We start from the raw sequence: 27,428 nt of genomic DNA, 5'->3' as shown, positions 1-27,428 counted from the left end.
AAACAGAACAGAACTAAAAACTAACGTGGCAGAGTAATCAGAGTACAAAGATAGTGTTAATCATGGTCAATACTACCTACTGATGCCACACAGCAACCATGACCCTCCCCCTCCCCCTCCGCAATACAGAGTACCACCAGCGAGGCTTGAACAGAGGTCATGTGGGCGTCGGCGTCGGTAGTAATCCAACTCGTAGTCGGTTAACCAGAGGGGGCAGACAATGCGTTGACTGGCCTGAGAGCAGGCATGTGGAATGGCCTGTGGTGTGGTGCAGGCATGTCCACCCCATATGCAAATCAAGCTGTCTGACGAGATGAACGCTTGGATTTCTGACGGGTCGCACTCATGGGGGAGGGGCAGGCTATGCACCACACTGACATTTAACTACCCGTTGGATGGCGAGGTCGCAGTGTCTGTTAGGAGCATGAACACACAGTCATCAAAGGTGACAATTGACACATCGTCCATGTGGTGTGGTGGTACATTGCAGCACAGGTTGAATGTGGGAGAGCGAGTCTCTGCAGACGGTGAAGTGGCGGTGAAACCCGTACGTGGGATGGATGGTGACATGACTGAAAAACCTGTGAATGGCGATAACGAATCATGGGTTGGAGAAAACAGCACCATGGGATGAGACAAAGCAATTTCAGGCTCCGACTGAGATGGCAGAGGGGCGTCGGAGTCCACAAAAGCAGGTCTCAGCCTGTTCAATGAAACAGTTTGAGGACGATCTTTAACCATAATGTCGAACGTTGTATTGACCCACCAGAGTACTTTAAAGGGGCCAAGGTAGGGTGATTGGAAGGGTTGTCTAACGGAATCATCCATGAGCATAACATGAGAGCAAGTGTTGAGTGTGGTTGGCACGTAAGTGTCCGGTGGGGAATGGCTGATAGGCAGATGTAGCCGTGCATGTTTGAAGTGAGTGCACATGCGACTAACATAATCTGGGGAGGGGGAAAAATCCTTGGGTGCTTGAGGCAGCATAAGTTCCCCTGGTAGGACTGGGTTCTCCCTGGAAACGAATTCAGAGATGTTTCACTGTAAGTCTGGTTTAAAGGTCAAACTGAGACCAAGTAACACCCACAAAAGTGCCTCAGGCCAGAGGCAGTTGTGGTACCTGAGGGCAGTTTTGAGGGTGCGGTGCCACTGTTCAACTAACCTGTTGCTTTGCGAGTGGTAGGCTGTTTTATGAATATTTTTAATGCCACAGATATTACATAAAGTGGTGAACAGGGCAGACTCAATCTGCCAACCTTGGTCAGTGGTGATGGTGGTTGGGCAACCGAACCTGGCAGTCCATGAGGAGACGAAACCCTTGGCCACAGTTTCAGCAGTGATGTTGGGTAAAGGAACAGCTTCCACCCAGCGAGACATCACAGACCACAGTGTAAAACTGAATATATTTGCTTTTCACCCAATAGCTACTTTGCTTTTTATCTCCCAAAACAAAACAAAAATGTTATATTCATTTCTGCCATGCATAATGATGATGCGATTGATACTGATATGGATGAAAACAAAAAAATTGAAAATTATTACATACTAGAACATTCACAAAGACACTAGCAGTAATACTGTAACTAAACATTACAGGTTTGTTCTTACCACTCATCTGCATTAACTTACATTTTTACACATTTACAGCTAGCTGCCCTTCATCACACCAATTGGAAATTTTATCTAAATCATCTTGTATCTTCCTAAAGTTACTCAAATTGGACACCTTACCATTCACCATAGCATCATCAGCAAACAACGGCAGATTGCTGCCCACCCTGTTCGCCAAATCATTTATGCATATAGAGAACAACAGTGGTCCTATCACACTTCCCTAGGGCACTCCTGATGACACCCTTGTCTCTGATGAACATTTGCTGTTGAGGACAATGTACTAGGTTCTATTACTTAAGAAGTCTTTGAGCCACTTACATATCTGTGAAATTATTCCACATGCTCATACCTCCATTAACAGCCTGCATTGGGGCATCATGTCAAAAGCTTTCTGGAAACCTAGAGATATGGAATCTGTCAGTTGCCCTTCATCCATATCATGTGAGAACAGCGCAAGCTGAGTTTTGCATGAATGATGCTTTCTAAAACCATGCTGATATGTGCACATAGGCTTCTCAGTCTCAAGAAGATTTATTTTATTTGAACTGAGAATATGTTCAATGATTCTACAGCAGACTGAAGATAAGGCTATTGGTCTGTAATTTTGAGGGTCCATTCTCTTACCCTTCTTATATATTGAAGTCACCTACAGTTATTTCTAGTCACTTTGGATTCTATCTGGACCTGGTGATTCATTTGCTTTCAAATCTTTCAGCTGTTTCTCTACACAAGGGATGCTTATTACTGTGTTGCCAATACAGCAGTCCGTCTGAAGGTAAAATGTCAATATTTTTGAACGATTCTCCTGTGTGATTGATTTCTTGAACATGAAATTTAAAACATTGGATTTTGTTTTGCGATCTTCAACTACCACACCAGACTGGTCAACAAGGGCCTGAATGGAAGGCTAAGACCCACTTAGCAATTTTACATAGGACCAGAATTTTCTTGGGTTCTCTGCCAAATCTTTTGCTAAGGTGTGACAGTGGTAGTTGTTGTATGCTTTGCACATAGATCTTTTCACAGACACATGAAGATCTACTAACCTTTTTTGTCATCATTTATGCGTTCTCTTTTGAACTGAAAGTGCAACAGTCTTTGCTATCTCAGCTTGTTCTGAATTTCATTATTAAACCATGGTGGGTCTTTTCCATCCTTTATCCACTCACTAGGCAGATAACTCTCTAGCCTAAAATTTGCAATCTGCTTAAACTTTGTCTATAATTCTTCTATGTCCATGTTACTGGAACTAAGTGACATCAATTCACTGTATGAGTGAGATGTTAATAACTGCTTGTTTGTGAAACATGCACTATAGCCAACATATAAGACTGATTTGTAGCCAAATATTTTATAATTTCTCTTCCATAACTTTTGGTGTGTGTTTCAGATGAGTTATCTGTCCTTTCCAGACTTTACAAATGTAATTTATGGTACAAGCTGCTAAAACAGGAAACAGTTATATTTTGTACAGGAACTTTAATTTTGCTAACTTTGCAGAAGACTTTGAAACAGAGGTCAGACTTTTGCTTGTATCTTTCAAAATATGCAGTTTTTATAATTTTGAATAATAAAGATATGTATTTAATTCCTCACAATGAGTTGGGTCTTAGTTACTGAACCCCAAATATCATCAAAATATACTCTGACATGGGAAACTCCACAAAAGACCTGTCAGGTCCTTGCGCTTCCCCAAATAATTTTCAGATTGCGAGTTCTGGTATTTGCTGGAGAAAGTTTGGTAAATCTATATCTGGATTGTTGCACATGCATTAGAACTGTTGTCCTCCCAAATACAAGTCCAGTGTGCTAATCACTCGTCCACCTTATTTGGTGCAGAATAAATTGACAGAGCACTAAAAGACTTAAATTGAAACAATACCATTGTAGTAGATGACATCCCCTCAAAATTATTGGGATAATTGGGAAAGACAGCCATGACAAAACTATCACACCTGTTCTGGAAGAGATATGTAACAGGCAAAATACCCTCAGACTTCAAGAAGGATGTAATAATCCAAATTTAAAAGCATGCAGGTGCTGACAGGCATGAACACTATGGAACTATGAGTTTAATAAGTCATGTTTTCAAAATACTGACATAAATATTTACAGAAGAATGGAACAACTAGTAGAGACTGGCCTTGAGGAAGATCATTTTGAAGAAATTTATAAACATATGGGGCAGTACTGTCCCTTAGATTTATCTTACGAGACAGATTGAAAAACGCATTTATGGCATTTGTAGCATAAAAATAAAATTTTTCACATTGTTGAATGGAATACACTCTTTTAACTTCTGAGCATATGGCTGTAAAATAGAGGGAGAGGAGAATAATCTAAAACTTCTACAGAAACCGAAATGCAGTTATAATATGGTAGGGCATGAAAGGGAATCAGCAGATGAGAAGGGGATAGGACAATGTTGTATCCTCTCCTTGATGTTATTTAATCTGTAAATTCAGCAAACAGTAAAGGAAACAAAGGAGAAATTTGAAAGGAAAATTAGAGACCAGGAAGAAGAAATAAAAACTTTAAAGTTTTCTAATAACATTGTAATTATTAGAAATGGCAAAGTAGCTGAATGGAAATGGCAGTGTCTTCAAAAGGCATTATAACATGAACATCAACAAAAGTAAAAGTGAGGGTAATGGAATGTAGTTAAATTAAATCAGGTGATGCTGAGGGGAATAGAAAATGAGGCATGAAATGTAGTAAATAAGTTCTGTTTTGGCTGCAAGTAACTGAAACTGGTTGAGGTAAGACAGGGTATAAAATGCAGGCTAGCAATAGCAAGGAAAGCTGCAAAAGAGGAGTTTATGAAGATCCCATATAATTTAAGTGTTAGAACATATTTTATGAAGGTATTTGTCTGGAGTGTAGCTTTATACAGGACTGAAATGTGGGTGACAAACAGTTCAGACAAAATGTGAACAAAGGTTTTTGAAATGTGATGCTACAAAAAAATGCTGTGGATTAAAAGGATAGATCTAGTAACTAATGAAAAGGTTCTGACTTTATTTTGAGAAAAAAAAAACTTATGGCACAATTTAACTAAAAGAAGGCCTCAGTTGGTAGGACACATCCTGACACATCAAGAAATCATTAGTTTGGTAATGGAGGGAAGTGTAAGGAGTAAAAGTTGTCATAGAGACTTAATGAGGTAAGCTGGCTCACATTGCTGTAGATTTCAGTAATTATTCAGAGATGAAGGTGCCTGCACAGGATAGATTAGCATGGAGAGCTGCATTAAACCGATCTTTGGCCTGAAGACTGCAACAAGTATTGTAGCTACTAAAGCTATACTTTCCACAGGAAAAATTACTGAGTGTCAGTAGACACTCCAGTTGGTCCACTATAACTGATTTATACAAGGGTTTCGCTCACTCCTGCTGTGCAAATAGATGTGAACTATATGGCAGTTGACTGCAGAGTGAAAAGGAGTTGTCTCTTAAATTTTCGAGTTTGAAAATATTCTCATTCAGTGAGACTATAAAACTTCTGGGCACCAGAGACAAGCAAGTAATAGGACAAATAGGACATTCACTGTTAATATAAACAACTATAAGTCAACAAAATGTCACATAAGAGCCAGACTGCTCCAAAGTTCTGTTTTAGTCCCAGTACTGTACCATCTGTACTGTGCCATCATGCTTTACTCCTTACAAACACAAGCAGCACAATATGATGATGACACTGCTTTTCTCATACAGTAGCAATAGAAACAAAAAATTCTGAAAATACACAACCAGTTATGTATTCCAGTAAAAAGCAAATCATCTCTCCAGAGCCAAAACTTTCTGTCAAGGCTCACCACAAAGTATTTTTGGATAACTCTGGATCAACACCTCACACAGAGGCAGTGTATAGAAGTAGTCAGAAGAAAGACAAGCCGCAAACTTTAGGAATTCTACCAAATATTAAATGTTCGAAGCCCACTCTTTGTAATGGGGGGAGTAATGGTGCACATCAGCCTGATCCACCCAGTGTTGGAATATATTCATCCTGTCTGGTGGTACTTTCAAACCTTCAAGCTTTAAGGTGTTTAACAAGTGCCTCTATTGGTTTCATTAAGGGGTTCTGTTTTGTAAGGAATAAAACTACAATGAAGAGCCAAAAAAATTGGTTCACCTGTCTAATATCATGTAGGGCACCTGCGAGCATGCAGAAGTACCACAACACCATGGCATGGACTCAACTAATGTCTGAAGTAGTGCTGGAGGGAACTGACTATGTGGATCCTGCAGGGTTGTCCATAAATTTGTAAGAGTATGAGGGGGTGGAGATCTCTTCTGAACAGCACATTGCAAGGCATATATATTCTCAATAACGTTCATATCTGTGGAGTTTTTTGGCCAGCAGACTGTTCTTGGAGTGACTCTATAGCAATTCTGGACATGTGGGGTGTTGCATTGTCCTGCTGGAATTGCCCAAGTCGATTGAAATGCACAATGGGCATGAATGGATGCATGTGATCAGATAGTATGCTTATGTATGTGTCATCTGTCAGAGTCATATCTAAATGTATTAGGGATCCAGTATCACTCCAACTACACACGTCCTACACCATTACAGAGCCTCCACTATCTAGAACAGCCCCCTGCTAACATGCAGGGTCCATGGATTCATGAGATTGTCTCCATACCCTTACCTGTCCATCCACTTGATTCAATTTGAAATGAGATTTGTCTGACCAGGAAACATGTTTCCACTCATCAACAGTCGAATGTCGGTATTGACAGGCCCAGGCAAGGTGTAAAGTTTTATGTCATGCAGTCATCAAGGGTACACAAGTGGGCCTTTGGCTCTGAAAACCCATATCACTGATGCTTCATTGAATGGTTTGCATGCTGACACTTGTTGATGGCGCAGCATTGAAATCTGCAGCAATTAGTGGAAGAGTTGCACTTCTGTCTCATTGAACATTTCTCTTCAGTCGTCATTGGTCCTGTTCTTGCAGGATCTTTTTCCAGCTGTAGCAGTGTCGTAGATTTGAAATTTCATGGGATTCCTGATATTCACAGTACACTTGTGAAATGGTCATATGGGAAAATCCCCACTCCATCACTACCGCAGGGATACTGGGTTCCATCGTTCATACTCTGACTACGATGTCAAGTTCAAACTTGCGTAAATCTTCATAAATTGCCATTGTAGCAGCAGTAAATGATGTAACAACTGTGCCAGACACTTGTTGTTTTATATAGGCATTGGTGACCACAGCACAGTATTCTGTCTGTTTACGTATCTCTGAATTAGAATATGTGTGCCTACACCAGTTTCTTTGGTGCTTCAGTATATAATCTAACAGCATGTTTGAAATATTTACAAGTAAAATATTTACATTTATTCACTGCAATAAAACACTTGATCTCTGTGATGTAGTTCACAGGGCCAATAAAAATAACACTTGCACATTTCATGTGACAGAAAAAAATGCTTGCTAACATTTGATTAACACCTGTTAAATTGTGGATTAAATAGTTTATGTACTCAGGTGTCTAAAACAAACATATATATTTTCCCTAATTGTGTGAGTTCTCCCCATTGAAACAAATTTCTAGTTATTTTATATTTCTAATTCATTGAATCATTAGTACTTTGTGGTCAGTGAATTTAGTAGAACCAATAATTGCTTGAAAATATGGTGATATCATTTATATTTATAAGAAAAAACTTATAAAATGTGAAGCTTTAGAGATTTATAGTGATATCGAGACTTCGATTTCTGTTGTGAAAAATTGTCTGTTGTTTTGTGAAAGTCATAAACATGCATGTAATTTTAAGGATTTCTCAACAAATTTCTTTCTGTAAAATGATATGCTTGTAGCAGTTGATTATGGGAAACATCTTCAAAATCCATTATTTTTATTTTTTACTGTTAGATTTGCAGTATGGAATACCATTATGGGGTCATCTCTACTAACTATGCCATGGGGCATTGAAAGAGCTGGTCTGTGGACTGGGATCTTGATTGTGATCCTAATGGGTGCTTTGTGTCTCTACACAGCATATCAATTACTTGAAGTACAAAAATGTCATGGTAAGATAGTTATGCAGTTTGTGTAACATAGCTTAATGTATAAAATTAAATATAACAGTATTTATTTTCCCAGAAGGAATTTTATGTAGTGCACAGTGATTGTATGGGCTGTTTTACAGGGTGGTTGCAGTAAAACAATGAATATTTGAGCTCCTAGACGTAGTTTCCTTTGAATATGGACCATTTTGTGCAGTGATATAAGCTGGTTAAATTATAGAGACACAAGTCTACATACCCCTCCATTCATTAAATTGTCATGATTTTCTCAAAGTAACTAGTAAAGTACACTTAATATTGTAAGTTCTCTGAGTGTGTTTCTGCAGATTTCCTTTGAAATTCAGGTATTTAATATAGATGATTTTCTTCTTCTATTACACAACATTACATTATGTTAATACTTGCTCCATAGATCACGATCATGACATTTCATAATGACATGGAACACGTCAATTTGACATAATGTTTCTGTACATGACATAATTTCTTTCTTTCTTTTTTTTCCCTTTTTTTTCAATTTCTACTTCGTATCTAAAAATTCATCTATTGACTACACATAGTTTTTCAGAAATTCTTTTAGTTAGTTTTTAAATACTAGTTGGCTATCTGTCAGATTAATGTTATTTGCTAAATGACCCAAGACTTTGTGGGAACATAATTCACCCATTTCTGTGCCAAAGTCAGATTTAACCCAGGTTACTGAAGATCATCCTTTCTTCTAGTGTTGTAACTATGCACTTTGTTATTATTTTTAATTAGGATGGGTTATTATCAACAAATTTCATAAGTAAATATATGTATTGTGAATGTTCTATGAATACTCCTAGTTCATTAAATAAAATTTTGCAAGGCGATTTTGTGTGGGCATCAGCTATCATTCTGGAATGAGATTTTCACTCTGTAGCAGAGTGTGTGCTGATATGAAACTTCCTGCCAAATTAAAACTGCATGCCAGACTGAGACTCAAACTAGAGACCTTTGTCTTTCACAGGCAAGTGCTTTACCATCTGAGCTACCCAAGCACAACTCACGCCTCATCCTCACAGCTTTACTTCTGCCAGTATCTCATCTCCTACCATCCAAACTTCACAGAAGCTCTCCTGCAATCCTTGCAGAGCTAGCACTCCTGGTAGAAAGGATTATAAGATACATGGCTTAGCCAGAGCCTGGGGGATGTTTCCAGAATGAGATTTTCACTCTGCAGTGGAGTGTGCACTGATATGAAGCTTCCTGGCAGATTAAAACTGCGTGCCGAACCGTGACTCAAACTCAGGCCCTTTACCTTTCTCAGGAGAGTGCTCTACCATCTGAGCTACCCAAGCATGACCCATGCCCCATCATCACAGCTTTACTTCTGCCAGTATTTCATCTCCTACCTTCCAAACTTCACAGAAGCTCTCCTGTGAACCTTGCAGAACTAGCACTCCTGGAAGAAAGGATATTGCAGAGACATGGCTTAGCCACAGCCTGGGGGATGTTTCCAGAATGAGATTTTCACTCTGCAGCAGAGTATGAGCTGATATGAAACTTTCAGCTATTATTCTGATTACATGCTTTTGTGCAATGAATACTTTTTCTATTAATAGTGAATTACCCCAAAATATGATGCCATACGAAAGAAGTAAATGAAACTAGAGGGAGCACACTGCTGTATTGATATGTTTTATCATCAAAATTTGCAATAACTATAGTAGTATAAATAACTGAACTCAAACGTTTCTGCATATCATCAATGTCTTTCTTCCAAAGAAATTTCTCACCAATGCACATACTCGGAAATTTTGGATATTCTTTGTTACCAACAGACTTCTGTTCAAAGTCTATATTTACCAATGGTGTTATTCCATTTACTGTACAGAACTGTATATACTGTGTTTTCTGAAAATTTAGTGAGAGTCTTTTTGCAAAAAACCACTTAATAGTTTTCTGAAAGATATTATTTCCAATTTCCTCATCTAATTCTTGTTTGTTGGGTGTGACTACTGTATTTGTATCATCATCAGAAACAACTATTTTTGCATCTTCATGAATATAGAGTGGAAATTATATAATGAAGAACAACAAGGGTCCAAAGACTGAACCATATGGGACACTGTTCTTGATTTCTGTGCAGTTAGAGGAACCTGCTGATTTTTGCAGACTATATGTACTGTTAATTTCAACCTCCTGCATTCCTCCAGTTAAATATGAATTAAACCATTTGTGCACTGTCCCAAACATACAAAAATACTTCATCTTGTCTAGAAGAGTTTCATTATTCAGACAGTCAAAAGCCTTTGAGAGAGCACAAAAAATCCCAAAAGGTGATGTTCAGTTATTCAGATCACTCAATATTTGGTCATTAAGGCATGTGTGGCATTTTCCGTTAAAAAGCCTTTCAGAAATCCAAATTGACATTTTGTTAATACTTTATTTTTACAAATATGTGAAGCCATTCTTCAGTAAATTACATTTTCAAGAATTTTGGATAAAACTGTCAAAGTGAGATTGTTAGCATCAGACCCATCCCCCTTTTATTCAATGGTTTAACAGTAGAAGAACATTTCTTTGTTGTCAAACACATACAGACAAAAAAACTCACAAAACCATTTATCAGTGTTAGCACTTTGAAGTTACATGTCCGTCACTTCAAATGAGATGGTACAGATCAAAGATATCTCATTATGGCAGTCTCTTTATGTTATTAAACACATGCATGATGAGTATCGATACAGATACTGGCAGTAGACTTTCTGAACCTAGATCAGACTCATGTCATTACCAACCACAAATTTAGTACAAGACTTGACACAGAAATGTTTACTATATGCTGGCCAGTGGCATGGATGTTTGGTATTTATTTCTTGATTGTAACTTTCACTTTATCTGACATGCAAATGTCACCTTAGTGCTTTCCAATCCCATACAGTTAACAACAGCTGTAAGAATATGATGTGATTTGTGAAACTACTTAATGCTTTGAAATTCAGATAGGTTAAAGTTTTAGTATTATGCATGGACTCCAAGACTTTACTATTTTCTGCCATAAGAAAAATGCTTCAAGTTAGTAATTCACAAATGTAAAGGGAACAATATGATTAATGCATTATCTGGAATCTTCTGTTAATGAGTATGGCATCCATCTTGAAGTAAATATTTTAAGATACAAAACTATTCAAGTTCTTAATTACTGACTGACTTAAATATTGTGAGACGTTGTCTGATTCAGATAAAAATTTCAAAACAAAAATATAGCATCAAAGTTCAGAATCTTGCAGATATTAAAGCAAAATAGGAAATTGGAAATTGAAATTTCGAGTGTCTGAACTTTTGATGTCAATCATTTTGTGTGCTAACTAGTTTCAGGTAATTTAAAATGTGTTTTCGGAAAGATGCAAGTGTCTCCTATCAAATGAGGGTTAAAGACACCTCTTATGCTGTTGATTTGCTCTAACTGTTTTTCAGTTATAGACCATTGTCATAACTTGAAGAAATCATAATTTTAATTAATCAGGCTTCTAGTAAAAACACTTGCCTCAGCATAATCAGGAATGTAAATATCAACCATTAAAAAATAAGCATAACTGAGATTTTGCATTAAAATCCTGTACATATCACAGTTATGTCTGCAGCTACACATAGCAGAATGAAAAAAAAAAACTTCAGTTTTTCTTGGGAGTAGAAAACAGAATAGATAGATTAGATTCCACCTTGGTATGTTTCACACTCCTGAATACAATGGGAGTGTGCAATATTTTCTTGTACCTTCAAGTTGGCATGAGCATTCTGATTTAGCATTTACATAATTTTCTCCTTAATCATCTGATTTAAGAAATATTCATAGCATAATACCTTTTCTAGTATAATTTCTTTTAATTACACACTAGGTCCATTTGAAAACCCAGTGAAATGTTAATTAGCAAGGTGGATTACTTTTGTATAGTGAGATACCACTAACAAATATCACAAACATAATGGTAAAACATCTTAGCAGATTAAAACTGTGTGCCAGATCAGGACTCAATCCCAGGACCTTTGTCTTTCATGGACAGTAAAGTTGTCTTTCTGTCAATGCTTGATTTTGTAGTAGTGCTTGGATGTTGAGTTATATAATGGTACCTCACAGTGCCTTGTTAAGCAGTACAGTGGTACTTGCATTTCCACCTTTCCTGTTCTCAGTGTCTGTTGCATTGGCAGTATGCCATGTTAACATAACAAATGGTACATCAGTTCAGCTCCAACATATTCTGTTCTGACCTTGCCAGCTGGAATTTTAATGAAGTTTTTAAGCCCACACTATAAAATTATTCTGGTGTCCAACACTGCATTCACCCCTCACTCACTCTGACAGTATAACAGACAAAAATAATTGTATAAGGAGGGAATTACCATACTGTGTGTGAAAAGTTTATAAAGTTCATTGGTATGTTTCAGCCAATAGGAAGAGAGAACAGTCACACATTCTTGAGAAGAGAGAAAGTTGTGGTTGGTTGATTTGGGGGAGGGGACCAAACAGTGAGGTCCGGTCCCATTGGATTAAGGAAGGATGGGGAAGGAAGTTGGCCATGCCCTTCCAAATAAACAATACTGGTATTTGTCTGAAATGATTTAGGGAAATCACAGAAAACCTAAATCACAATGGCCAGATGCGTGTTTGAACCATTGTCCTCCAAAATACGAGCCCAGTGTGCTAACCACTGCACCACCTCGCTCAGCAGAAAGTTATGCATGTAAGTGTTGGGGACAGGAAGAACAACACAAAATCAAATAGGGGTAATTCAGTAGCAAGCCTAATAATGAATAAGACAATTGGAATGCAGTTAAGTTACTGTGAACAACATAGTGAAAACATTATCATAGCCAAGATAGATATGAAGCCAATATCCACCACGGTGTTGCAAGTTTATTTTGTAACTAGCACTATAGATGATGATGATGAGATTGAATGTGTATATGATAAGATAAAAGGAGATTATTCAGATAGTTAACAAAGTCCAAACTTTAGTTTTCATGGGGTCTGGAATTCCATAGCAGGAAAGGGAAGGGATGGAAAAATAGTAGGAGGACATGGGTTGGGGGAAAGATCAAATTTCTCAAAGAGCATAATTCAGTCATCATTAGAAGCATGATAGAAGGTTGTATACATGGAAGTGACATGAGGACACTGGAAAGTTTGAGATAGGCAACTCAAATCTTGTAAGGTGTAGAATAATATTTGGATGTTTTACTAAAATTTATGTCATGTACAATCATTAAGAAGTGGAGTGTTTTAGAAATTTATTGCCATGTGGTGTAAATTTATTTAATTTTCTCATACTCAAAAACTCCCCCATGTCACCATTAAACACATGTACCTCTACTTTGCGTACTTCCCTTTCCTCAACTGTGGAGGAAGGTAGGGCAAAGTGGCCACTCAAAGTGCAACTGAGTTCTCATGAAACAACGACTATCAATGGAAGCTTGTTGCATATACATATCAAATCTACATATTGTAAAGTATCACTTCAAATATTAATAGCTAAAGTAATAGTATATTTTATAGGATACATAAACGTTTTCCTGAATGCTTACATAGTGGTCACTTTTCTCTACCTAATGGGGTAAAGTGGCCAGACCTTTGCTACCATTCCCAAATAGATTGTTTAGTTTTAAAAAATGAGTAGGCTTATAGTTTTTATTTCACTGTTGATTATTATCAGGAGAACAATAATACAAATGAGAAATAAACTTTTTACAATACATTGTTGGCACAAAAAGGTCAACAATTCCTAATGATGTATGTGGAGAAATAAACAATTAATTATGAGTTACTATTTCAGTCTAATTCATTCACAATGTATTGGCTCAGAAACAATATTGAGTCATGTACAAAGTCTGCTTGTGAAGTTTTCATCGTCATCATCACATCCAGTGCACAGTTCATGAGTCCAGGATTTATATCTCTGGCATCTTATCCACCCAGTCTTTCCCTGACATTTAAGATGCTTTGTTGAAACGATGTGGTATTTTGTTGTGCTCGGCCAACTGGAATGCTTATCACCACAGATCATTCACTGTAATTCTATAAAATTGCTTTTTTATTTTAAAAATGTAATTAAGGATTTCTTGCTCTTATTGTTCATCGAACACTGCCCTTAGCTACCCAGAACCTTTTTACTACCAACTATACCTCTCTTTTTCCCTGTAACTGCTCATTTTAGTGTATTACCTGTATGGGTTTAGCGTTGTAGGATTGCTGAATCCAATGATGCACACTATACCACATGTAATAAGCACTATTTTATTACTCGGAAGTACACAAATACAGTAATATACATGCTTGATTCTCTGCTTGATACTGCCACAAAGAGCTTGCCAAAACAAAGATATTACATGCAACTTGGTCAATAGTCGCCACATTAGAGCCCCCCCCCCCCCCCCATCCAGGAGTGTGGAGCACAAAACATAAATATTGGGGCATACATGTAAAGGAAACACCCAGGGGGGAGGGAGATGGTGTTTAAACCAAAACCATACCTTACATTAAATTAGTAACTGAAGTCTTTGAGCCAGCGAAGGGGACGGGTGGTGCTGCCTGACTGGGTGAATTCTAGTACAACAGTCGAGGGATCCGGGGAGGATATGGTGGGTTGTGAGGAGCTGGGGTATCAGACCTGAATGCCTGTTGCGGTACATAGTACTTTTACTGTTGATGGGTCAGTACCAACAGGCAAGGGGACAGACTGGAGAAGATGAATGTGGGTTAAGTTGTCATTGCGGGAGCTGGCTCATTCATAGAAGATACACACATTATATGGGTGCATAACAAAAAACACTTTAGAGCTTCAAGTAAAATCACTGTTGACATTCACTACCACTTCCGTATATGGCTTGACAGAATCTCCACATGAGTCGGCAACGGCAACTTCACACGTTCCGAGTCTGGTCCCTGATACATCACTGAACCCTAACAGGGGAGAGGTAGGGGGCTGCCTGTAGGAGGGGGGAGTCATTTCACACATCAGTCTGTATGGGAATATCACACGCACCTGTAGCACGGTCACAAGACTGGGTGTGGGTAATGTCACACGTGCGGGAATGGGCGTCACTCATCTGCGGACTGTTGGTAGATGCCTCATGTGAGGCAGGTGTAGCAGGGGGTCAGGGCTGACTGGGTGGGGTATCGGGAAGTTCTCCCAGAGACCACGCCAGTTTGAGGCGGCAGACAGATACTGGTTGAGGTGTGCTGAAAATGAGCACTTCGAATGTGTTGGTACGCCGCGATATGTCTCCATGTGGGCCCAAGTATGGAGGTCTGAGTGCCAGTCAGATGGTGTCATCATGCCCCATGACATGAGTGCATGACGCCAAGTCCATATGCAGAAATACAGGAGGAACTGAGTGCCATTGAGGAGGAGGCATGCGAATGTTAGCGATTAGCTCCTTGACGTGCCCAATGAATGTCGAGTGGCAGATTTGGTCTGGAGGAAATGAAGGCTCGACTAGCTCTGCTGGGAGTGTGAGGGGTTCTCTGTACAGTACTTCAGTCAGGGATGCACCAAGGTCCTCTTTGTATGTGGCCCAAATGCCTAACATTAACTATGGTAAGGTGCCGGCCCACTCACCTCCATGGCACATCAGGAAAGCTTTAAGCGTTCGCTGCCAGCATTCAACAAGCCCATTGCTCTGAGGGTGGTATGCTGTAGTCCTAAATGATTTCGTCCCATACATTTCACAAAGCTGTCAGAAGAGAAAGGACTCGAACTGGTGGCCCTGGTCAGTGGTGATAGAAACGAGGCAGCCAAAGCGCGAGATCCACATTAATAAAAGGGCTCGGGCTACTGTGTTGGCTGTGATAGCAGTGAGAGGAATTACCTCTACCCAGCAGGTAAACCTGTCAATGGTGGACAGTATGTAACGGAAGGGGCCCAAGGGGGGTAAGTGCCCAACGATATTGATGTGTATGTGCTGGAATCTTCCTTTTGCCACATCAAACATACCCATAGGGGGCTGTGCATGATGTCCTACTTTTGTGTGCTGACAAGCCACACACACTTACACCCAACTGTGACATTGTTTTATCATCCCGGGCCAAACAAAATGTTCAGATACCAGATGTGTGGTGGCACGGATGCCAGGGTGTGACAAGTCGTGGATACTATTAAAAATGTCACAGCGGAGAGGTGCAGGAATCACCAGACGTATGCGTCCTGTTGAAATGTCGCACCAGATGGATGATGAAAACCCAGGAAGTGTCCATAACTCTAGTTTGAGTCCTGTTTTAACATCTGAGCAAGATGCAGCGAGTTCAGTATCCTCTGTCTGAAATTTAGGGAGTTCCCTGAGGTCTAGTTGTGAATATAAAACCGACACACAAGATAGAAAATTGGCAACGACATTGTCTGCCCCTCTGACATAACATATGTCATTCATAAACTGACATATGAGGTCCATATGCTGAAAATGTCTCGGGGATGAATCCTTGCCTGTGTTACAGAAAGGGTATACCAATGGCTTTTGGTTGGTAAATAGCCTGAGATGGTGACCTATGATATCGTCTTGGAAATATTTGATAGCGATGTAAATAGCAAACAGTTCCCAGTTGAAGGTTGACCATTTACATTTGGAAACAGACAGTATGTGGGAGAAAAATCTGAGTGGCTGTACAACAGAACCCACAGATTGCTGAAGTAGCACCCCCACTGCTATATCAGTTTCACCTGTAGTAAGAAAGATGGGAGTATCAGGATTGGGGTGAGCAAGTGTAATGGCCGTCTGTAAGTCTCACTTTAGGTTATCAAATATGCAATGCATATCTGGAGTCCACGTGACCACCCGAGACCCTGAATTGTTTTTTCCTGTGAGAGCATCCGTCAGTGGGGCTTTTAGGTCAGCAGCGTGGGGGATGTGTTTGCGGTAGTAATTTGCCTTTCCAAAGAAGCAGCAGAAGTCCTGAAAATCTTTAGGCAAAGGCACCATACTAATGGCCTTGACCCGTTGAGGCAGGGGGAAGATGCCGACATCAAGGGGAAGCCATAATTGAAAATGAGTGAGACAGTGTTGTATCTTATACCCAATGATATTTAATTGTTGAACATTGAGCAAACTGTGGAGGAGACAAAGGAGAAATTAGGAGAGAAAATTAAAGTTCAGGAAGAAAAAATAAAAGCTTTAAGACTTATCAAAGACTGAAATTCTGGCAAAGACACAAAGGACTTGGAAGAACAGTTGAATGGAATAGATAATGTCTTGAAAAGATATTATAGGATGAACATCAAAAAAAGTAAGAAAGGTAATAGAATGTATTCTCATTAAATCAGATGATGGTGGGGTGATTATGAAATGAGACCAAATAGCTGTGAATGGGTTTTGATATTTGGGTAGCAAAATAACTGAGGATAGCTGAAGTAGAGATGAAGTAAAATGGCAAAAGCATGGAAAACAATCTGAAAAACATGAATTTTTTAAAATCTAATATCAATTTAACTGTTATGAAGTCTTATCTGATGATATACGAGGGTAGTTCAGAAAGTAACTGTCATTCTAGCATGGTACTAGTATTTGTGCATGGAGTGCCGCTACTGTCATGTCTGCATGTCCTCTGATTCAGAAAGCATCCAGATGTGAAAGTATGAAAGTAATTCTTTTGTGCATTTGCTTGTTAAAACCACAAAATATGAGCACTAGAATAAGAATGAGCAGTAACAATGCAAATTGTGAGCAGTAACAAGATTTCTTTCAGCACAAAACGTTTCAGTAGCAGCCAGACATTGTCAAATGCGTACAGCATACGGTCCAAATGTTGTAAGTGGAGGTGTTGTAAATGGCCTCTTCAAGAAAACTGATGAAACAGTTCATGAAAATCAAAATTTATCATCTCTGGATGAGTCTTACAAATTTCTCATACACTTTTTATGAGTTTGTCCTGATAACTTTGCTACCAAAAGTTCTTATCTCAGTGGGTACTGAAATTGCTCACCAAAGTCCACAAAACCAAATGAGTGGACTCTGCCTTACACTTCCTTTCACACTACAATGTGGAAGGAGAGGGTTTTATGAAGAGATTTGTGACTATTGACGAAACTTCAGAAATTTGATAATGATGATGAACTTCAAAATGCTGTGAAAGATTGACTACATGCCCAGACAGCAGTATTTTATGAAGAAGGAATTTGTAAATTAGTGAAAGACTATGACAAATGCTTAAATTTGAATGCAGACTATTTTGAAAAATAACAAATAGCTGTCGTTTCAAGATATATAATAATTTTTTCCTTGCAAGTTTTTTGTTTGCAGCCAAATGCACATTACATTCTGAGCAGACCTCATATGTCTGGACTGTAGCCTTGTCTGGAAGTGAAAGATGAACAATAAGCAGTTCAGACAAGAAGAGATTAGAAGATTTTGAAATGTGATGCTATGGAAGATTGCTGAAGATTTGATAGGTAGACTGAATAAAAAATGAGTAGGTGCTGAACTGAACTGAGAAAAAAAGAAATTTACAGCACAATTTTAATAAAACCATGTGCTGATTGTTAGGATGTATTCTGAAGGATCAAGGAATTGTCAGTTTGATAATGGTAAGAAGTATGCTACAATAAAAATTGTTGAGGAAGACCAAGGTTAAAATTGTTGAGGGAGACCAAGGCTTGATAAAGCATGCAGGTTGTAATGGATGCTGGTTAGAGTAGTTGCACAGAGATGGAGAGGCTTTCAAAGTAAATACTAGCACAGAGAGCTGCATCAAATTAATCCATGCACTGAAGATAACACCATCAACAGCTTTTATTTATCATTTACCGATTATGTACATGTTATGAGTTTCATCAGGTATATACATACAAAAGGTAAATACATTTACATACATATGTAAGTGACAAATTTACATAATATGTAACACAATAAACAATGTCAGTAAGTGAGTAGAGAAATCAAAGGAATAAAACTATATGACACAATATACTGCCTATACCAATATATATTAATAAAAAAATTATTAGTACATTAATTTTGCACATTGGTGTTAATTATTACCTTTGTTACATTTCATTTAATTAATCTTTGATTGTAAAGTAACTCTTTTAAAGGCATATCAATACAGTGAGGCAAGTTCTTGTAGAATGTAAATAATTTAAGGATAAACGAGACCATTCACCATGTGTTAGAGGCATTTAATCATCGACAGGTGCACACAAAATACAAAGAAAACTTGCAAACTTTCAAAATAAGTACTTTGATGATGTAGAGTACAAATACTTATACAAAACACATACACACATGCATCCACACACACATCTGTGTCCCTAGTTTGTGCTGACTGGACACACAGACTGGATAGCATTTTGGTAGGGTAGGGTAGGGTGGGGTGGGGGTTGTGTTGTGCTGGGTGGGCATGGGAGAGAGAGTTTGGGGGTAGGAGGAGATGTTGGGTATGGAGAGCTAGTGGCTTTGAAGGAAGTAGCAGGTTTGCTGGCGAGGAATTCAGCAGGGAGGGGTGGTAGTTATATGAGCTAGGCATGTGATGTGCTGGTACACTAGAGCTGGTCTGTTGTGGTCCATGAGAGTGTGGTAGAGGCTTGGAATGGGAGAGTGTGACAGGACAAAGGAATCAGAAACTTAAGTACAGGATGTGAAGACAGTGTGTTAGTGGAGATGGAGGTGAGAGGGGTTAAGTGGGCGAGCAAAGGATGTGTCATGTCTGCAGTATTCAGAAAAACTGGTGATAAGGGGAGGGATCCAGGTGGCCTGGGTTGTGAAGCAGCCATTGTGAAGCAGCATTTTGTGCTCAGCTACATGTTGTGTCACTGGGTTGCCAACTTTGTTCTTTTGCACATTTTGGCAGTGGCCATTCATTCTGGTGGACAGCTGGCTGGTTGTCATACTTCCGACTTAAGTATAAGAAAAAAATGTGTAACACTAAAAAGCTGTGCAGTGATTGCAGCAGGGTTAATATATGACGTGGCTGCTTTCTGCTCTGATGGAATAGGAAAAGCATGTGATAGGACTTATACTTATATTTCCTGGCCATATGAAAATACCCATACATAGTATTTACATAGAGTGTATTGTACATTTACACAAAATAGCCACAAGTTATACTTTTAATGAAAAGTAGGCATGTTCATCATAAGTGATGTCCTTTTTGGGTAAACAAGGATTACATTCAAAGATACATATCACTTTCCACAAATCCTCAAAATTTCATTTGCTCAATGTTCAGCATTTTTCACAAGCACTTTCACACTTTTAATGAGCTTTAACACACTTTCTCACCAATTTGTCGTCACCTTGAACAGGTTCAAGTGGCAGTTAGCAAGGAGATGCACTGTGATCAGTTCCCTTTGAGGTAGTTCTCCTCTGCCACCGTACATGAAAAAATGAGATAAAATACCTTACTTTAGTACACTTACCTTTACTTCCGACTTAAGTATAAGAAAAAAATGTGTAACACTAATGGCAAATGATGGTCATTACTTCATAAATAAATATATTACATAGTTCTCACAACTTTACAATAATTAGCACTAAATTTCACTATAGTATGAAAGATTTTAAAACAAGTGCACATTACACTACAAAACATTACTCTAAGTCATAACTGTCTGAAACTGGTTAAACTTGAAAGATTTGGGTCTCTTTCCCATTTGAAAAATAGCAAAAACTCAAGATGTGCAGTACCATAGATTTCCTAACCATTACGTTATGAAAAAAGTATAGTCACCACAACATAACTTAATTACTATTCAAATCAAAATTAAAGGGCTGGAACTTGTACCAAATCATAGCCCCACTTCTCTACTCAACTCTGAGCGCTACTCTAATACAACCAGAAAATTGAATCCTCACAAAATCACAAAATTTTACAAAATGGTTGACCTGTCCAAAATATTCAAACAGTCAAGCACCACAGTTATCAGTTAATCAACAAACTTATTGTTCTTCATTCCAGTATTACTACTTTAAGCCCATAAGTCCTCAGAACACCAATAGAAGTTTTCAGATAACCTACAGATTCAATAATGCAACATTATATGACTTGTACTTCACTGAAGTATTACTCTTTCTGTTTATCTTTCATTCCCTACTGCAGTGTCATGAATTGCATAATATACACAGTATCCAGTGTTGCCTAGTTCACAAATAGATTCTCAATACAGTTACATCACACTTGTTTGTACACAGTTATCTTTTTCATTCCTCAATCTTGTTTGTAAGCTCCATTATTTTATTTACCATTCCTACCTGATTAGCTAGTGGTGTGCATTCTCAAAAAAATATCCCTCCTGCAGAGACAGGCTCCCTAACCATTAAGACCCTAACATTATTAATTATTTTATTATTGGTTCATAATCTAATAAATAAACACCTGCTCTGCTTATCTAATGCAAAATTGATTCTACTGAAAACATTCCACAGTAACAGATCCTTATGCTGAGACAAACTTAACTTGCATTACTGATCAGACAAAATTATCACTTAGAAGAACTATTATTTCACTGTATTCCATCAAACTGCTTAAGATTCTAGTCTGATGGGCAATATACATACAACTCTTACTTACTCTTTCCACATATTACTCCAGACAACTATGTTTAAAGTTGTAATTCCTTAATGTTAGAAAAGGCTGTGCCATGACACTTCTATAGGTAGATAGTTATCTCAATATACTGACTGCACTGAACACAAGCACCTCTGTTATACAACAATTAATAGTAAGACTGAGTATTCAAGATAGCTTTTTTCTACTGCATATTGCCTCTGCTGCTGCACCAAATTCTACTAATTTCACACATGAGCTGATTATCTCAGCTATTAATTATAGTTTTCAGATAATCTGTACCCTCTGCTCCACATAATGCTGACACCTTTCATTTTCTGTTACCTTACCTCTTTGTTTGACAGAAATTCTTTAACCATGGTACCAATTTATTTTCTTCCATCCTCTTATGATTCAATTACTTGTAACTAACACAACATAATATTTATATACAACACTGAAGAAACTTTTTCTAACATATCCCTATACTAAAGAATCCTACTGTACAAAATCACATGACAGTCAAGGTAAGACTGTTTCAGATTCCCTTATAAACTACTGATAGGCTAGGAGAAGAGTTTGACTGCCTCAGCAAACATGAAAAATGAGACAGACAGCTGCAGTAAGCATTAGCGCCACCTAATGAATCCAACACAGAATGCTGAACCTGCTACTTGCTATTTGCACAGGAAATTAGACTCAAATATTACATCAATGCTGAGATCTTGAATCACCAAGAAATTGCACTCCAACAGCTGTCCTGCCAACTCCACAGTTAATAGTACCTCTTGGGTCACACTCGGTGGTAGCTTACCAGTAACACCAATAATTTTTATTCCAGAAACATGCATCACCACTATACCCTCTGTGTTCTTAATAGATTCAAAACATGCCATTCATATCACTACCCCTCTCCAGTAAACACTGAACATGTATACCTTGTTCACTTGCTGTTGCCGGCCATTGTGGCCACGTGGTTCTAGGCGCTTCAATCTAGAACTGCGTGACTGCTACGGTCGCAGGTTCAAATCCTGCCTCGGGCATGGATGTGTGTGATGTCCTTAGATTAGTTAGGTTTAAGTAGTTCTAAGTTCTAGGCTACTGATGACCTCAGATGTTAAGTCCCATAGTGCTCAGAGCCATTTGAACCATTTTGAACACTTGCTGTTATTACAGGGTGTCACACTTTCTTTTTACTTACCATATGATCTTCTTCATACAACAAATCTTCATTAATTCTTTCTTTACTTAACACATTGCCCTCATTATCAATTATAAATTCAAATACCCCATTCTCATCACTACTGGATTCGTCATTGCTATCATCATTACAACTACTGTCAGAATCAGACCAAACTGTCACTTTCGCTACACTTTAGATTTTGTACCTCTTCCACCTTTTTCTCTATTTCAGTCAATTTTGAATCTACATTTTCATTTACTTTTACTGGTTTTTCCTCTACCACTACTGCACACTTGGTTTCTACCTGTTTCTGGATCATTTTTAATGTGATCGATTTGGTTCTCAACTTTAACTCTACTTTCAGCACAACATTTCTTGGAAGCCTCCACCTTCCTACTATAGTCATCACAAAGTTTCTCTCTCTCTCTCTCTTCTACACATTTACTACTTATTAATGTTAATTTCTCATTAGTATTATGTACTACATTCTTTATACTATTTCCCAACTTTTAATGTCTTCTTTCATACACCAAATTTCTGTCTGCTATAAACTTTTGCTATTGCTGACTTTCAGTACTAGGTTCCTCCTCCTTAACCTTAATGATCCCACCCACTTCAGTACTCTTTTTGTCCATTTCACTCACATCTCCATACAATGTATATGATGCTTTTATCATTCCCTCTACAATAGGACTTTCGTCTCCATCACTCAAAGTTACATTCATGCCTGATTTATAGCCACTAAATCTACAGAACCTGTCCCCATTAAGTCTTTCTGTTCATTTAAAAACTTAACTTCCAAAGCTTCATTATCAATTTTTACATCCATTCTCATCCATCACCATGTCTTGTTTGTTAAGGCCACTCATAATGTAACACTTAATATAAAATGGCTTTTGCTATGAATTACCTTGTTTTTAATCATTAGTCTGCTGCTGCTGTCATCCCGATTCATCCATCGTCATCTGCACAGGTGATGCAAGTTGTAATTTTCTCAGTGAGGCGTCTTGTTTATCCCAGTCGGCTGTGCTGATTGGCTGCTACCGTACTCAGTGGCTACTTCCATAGAACCCGCTCGCTGTTTGGCTGCTGTCCTACTGTGGCCATGAAACCCAAGTGCGGTTTTGCTGCTGCATCTATCACACACTGTAAACTGCTCTGAAGTTCACTGTCAAATTTCATGAGTCCTAGTTTATTGTGCCCAATTACAATATTTCTCATCTGGGGCACCACATGTGCCGTTCACCTGCTTTATTTCATCATTGATTGTCCTCAGTGTTGATGTATTGTGTTGTGATACTGGCTGAAAAATGGGAGGTGAAGTACAACACTGACTACTTTGAATGATGTAACTGACAGTTACAGAGATGCATTTCACAGTCCTTTACTTTCACTGTTCACAGCCCCTCAATATACACATTTAATATAGCCAGCTAACTATATTGCTTAACTTTCAATAAGCCTCATTAATAGGTTTCAGGCAAACATCCACAAACTGCTACAAAAGTTTACTGTTGTACATCTACGAGCAGTAAAAACCTAACCACACGTTTCACAAGTCATGCAGAATACTTCACTATGTATTGAACAGACACTGTCACTGTTTTAACACACGGCCTAATTGTGTTAAACTTATTTCACGGATGCACTGTTGTTGATCTAACCAATACAGGTTCCTCATCGGAAACTAGGCCGTGGACTGACTGTCTCAGGACCAAAAATTGGGCCCTTATATATCCTAACAATAATAGGCGCTGGAACTTCACATTGTTTGATGTTTGACATACATAAATTACAGTTAAACCTTAACTCATTAAATTAACTGAATACATTGAAAAATTGGTTATTCTTAATTGTTTCTTCTAATACAATAGTTAGGCTGAGTTATTTGTTTAAATCATGGAATTAATAAATATCATTACACAAACAATAATTTTGACAAAACTGTTAATTACTTTTGAATTAATTACTGGCTGACTTTGCTAACATGTTTTTGAATCGAGCTGAATAGATTCTTTAAGAATGCCAGTGTTTCATCTTCCAAATTTTTATAACTAGTACAGAATTTGTATTTATTTATTAGTCAACAATATAATTTAAGTTACAAAACAATTACTGATTTCACTCTATGGCAACATTATTAACTAGGAATAGTCAAAATAAATTAATTACATACACAAAACTAAGCACGAAATTAGATCTGGTGTTATATTCTTTAAAACTGAGGCCAACCTCTCTCTTTTATGAAAATGCAGATTTTACTCATGTTTGTTAATGGCAATTAATCAGACATGAAAAATTGAATTTTAAGGAGGCAGATGGCAAAACAAGAGGGGAAGTAAAAATATCCCAGCTTGCTTCATCACATGTTGATGGTTAGTGGACTTAACATGGACAGAGGTGTGGATGGAGCCATCAGAGAGGTGGAGGTCGAAGTCCAGGAAAGTGACACATTGTGTTGAAGAGAATCAGGTGAAGCGAATTGATGAGAATGGAAGGAACAGGTTGTTAAATAAAGAATTTTATTGGCAGCTTGAGGCAGCAATCATGACATTTTTCAGAAGGTGTTTAGGTTGTGGAGGAATGAGGAAGGCATCTTGGCCCTGAGTCCAGATCATGGAGATACCATCAATGAACTTGAAGCAGACAAGGGGTATGAGGAGGTTGGGAAGGTTTCCTCTAGAAGGCCCATAAAAACATTAACTTGGGGAGGGGATGCTCTGTGGTTGCCCATCACTGTGCTGTGGATTTGTTTATATACCAGTTCCCCTAGTCCCCCTGATGTGGAGTATGGGGAATGGTGATGATGTAGGTTGGCATGGCACTTGCTCTGTGGTTGTGTCTAAAGATGTTTCCATGGGGAAAGAGGACCTGTGGGTGTAGATTCCACTAATTTAATTAAGATTTGAGACAAGCAAAGATTACAATAAACTTTCTAATTTACGTATGTTTTCACGTAGAGTTGGCTCCAGTTCTTCTCGTCTAGGGGTCTGATTCTTGAAGCTGAAATTCTCACATTTTAGGTCATCTTGATTGAATTGATCTAAATAAATTTGAAGGTTGTTGTTGAAAAATTTTTGTTGTTTTGTTAATATATTTTGTCACATTTTAGTGTATCATACAGTCTTGATTTTTCACATTACCAAAGCTGAAATTACATTGTTTGCAAAAAATACAAAAATACATCCGATCATATCAGAGGCATGCTTACTGCTGTCTCACTCACCAGAAATAACAGTATTCCAAAGGGTTTACAATTTTTCTTGACAAATGAATTTCTGTTAGTTATGATTGTTATTTGATAAATGAATCCAGAAATAAACATAATAGACAGTATTAGATTTCATAATTAATAATAGAAATATTAAGTGTGCCAAATAATTCACTGTTCCAAATTTCAAATGTTTCTAAAAAAATTAAGTGTACATTCAGAGCTTGTACTTATCATTTGTAACATCCAAAAGAAAGTAACTCCTTTTCATAAATTTTAGCTTGAAATATGACATACTGTGTATAAAATTATATGAAAGTTTTCAGAAAAGCAGCTGAGATAATACTGACCTGTCCAAAATTCGAAAAATAATATTGGTATCAGCAACTTCTGTTGAGGAAAAATAATGCTAGAGGATGATGTCTTGTTGCACTATCCTCTTGGTATACACTTGAATTTTCCTCAAAGATCTCACGGCTGTCGACTTCAGTCACTGGTTGTAGCCTTCCACTCAGCTTAGAACCAGTGAGCCATGATCTGTTCTGGGGCCATTGCTGCAGAGTGTGAGCTTCATTGAAAATCCATGTGCTAGGTTGGTATTCTCGGCTCTCTCTGCTAGCTGCTGGAATGTTCCAAGTAAGACCCCGATGCTAGACTACAATTATCATTTGTTCCAATGTGCACCACATTCTGTAGTTGGTTATACTCTGTCCCCTCAGTGGCTGCCAGAATAGCCTCTTCAACATGTTGAACCAGGCCACCAGGCACACACACTCAGTGTACCTGGTGTTCCCTCCCATCCCTTGCTGCCATTTCCCTAAGGGGTATCATTATTCACTGTTCATTTTAAGTGCTAGTGATTATTACTTGTCGATGCTGCCTACTTGCCTTTGTATTTCTTCAGCTTCATCCTATTTGTTGGCTACCTGATTGCTTATCAGAATCTTATTGACATCACTAAATAATACCCCAGTTATTGACACTTTGGAGAATATAACAGGCATTTGTAAGGAACAGTATCAGCCCAGTACAATTCCTTGGGGAATTACGATAATACTTCTACATTGAAAAGGGTTTTTACATCTGTTTTATGTGGCATATTTTATGGTTTGCTGTGATAAATGTTCTGGTAAGATCAAGAAAGACTGTTACATTGTTTCTCCTATATCCAACACTTCTGAAACAAAATTTATTAATTGAGCTATTTTGAATGTTATGCATTCTCCAGTGCAGAAGTCAAACTATTATTTGTACAGAAGACTATACATCTTTAAGTAATCTATGAATATATTTTTCATGATACTTTCTGTTAATCTTCAAAATAATTAGACTAATAAGTGAAATTTGAACACTACTCCTACCAGACTCTACATCTTCTTCTACATTCTAAAAATCACTATGAAGTGCGTAGCAGAGGGCACTTCCTGAAGTACCATGTAACTGGATTTTTCCTGTTCCATTTCCATATGAAATGCAGAAAGAATGAGTACTTAAATGTCCCTGTGTACTGTAATTAGCCTAACCTTGTCTTCTTAGTCCCAATTGGATCATTACACTAGGAGTTGTAGTTTATTGCTAGATCCCTCACTAAATACTGTTCCTTGAATATCTGTAAGTAGGCTTTCACAGGAAAATTGGTGTGTATCTTCAAGTATCATCCAGGTCAGGTATTTCTACATTTCTGTGATTCTCTGTGGTGTGTGAACAGTGACCATATGTACTTCCTTTCTTTGTGTACGTTCACTACTCCCTGTTAGTCCCATGTGGCATAGGTCCCACACATTTGAGCAATAAACTGGTATGTCGCACAAGTGTTTTGCAAGCACTCTCCTTTGTAGGCAAAGTCTGCGGTGCTTTGATAGAGCCTACGTGATCATTCCATTTT

The 27,428-nt window shown here is 38.0% G+C and overlaps 1 protein-coding gene across 2 annotated transcripts in view; it reads left to right on the top strand.

The window, feature by feature from the left end:
* Positions 1–27,428, top strand: part of LOC126248964 (sodium-coupled neutral amino acid transporter 9-like) — a 356,283-nt gene that overhangs the window by 251,183 nt on the left and 77,672 nt on the right. For both annotated transcript variants that reach the window (XM_049950515.1, XM_049950514.1), the window contains exon 5: positions 7,500–7,657. In XM_049950515.1, the coding sequence (XP_049806472.1) occupies positions 7,500–7,657 (158 nt within the window). The remainder of the gene's footprint in view (positions 1–7,499; positions 7,658–27,428) is intronic.

Source organism: Schistocerca nitens, chromosome 3 (assembly GCF_023898315.1).
Source record: "Schistocerca nitens isolate TAMUIC-IGC-003100 chromosome 3, iqSchNite1.1, whole genome shotgun sequence".
In the NCBI taxonomy this organism is placed as follows: domain Eukaryota; kingdom Metazoa; phylum Arthropoda; class Insecta; order Orthoptera; family Acrididae; genus Schistocerca; species Schistocerca nitens.
Note: the sequence above shows the minus strand (reverse complement) of the source record. Positions and strands in the feature narration are given on the sequence as shown.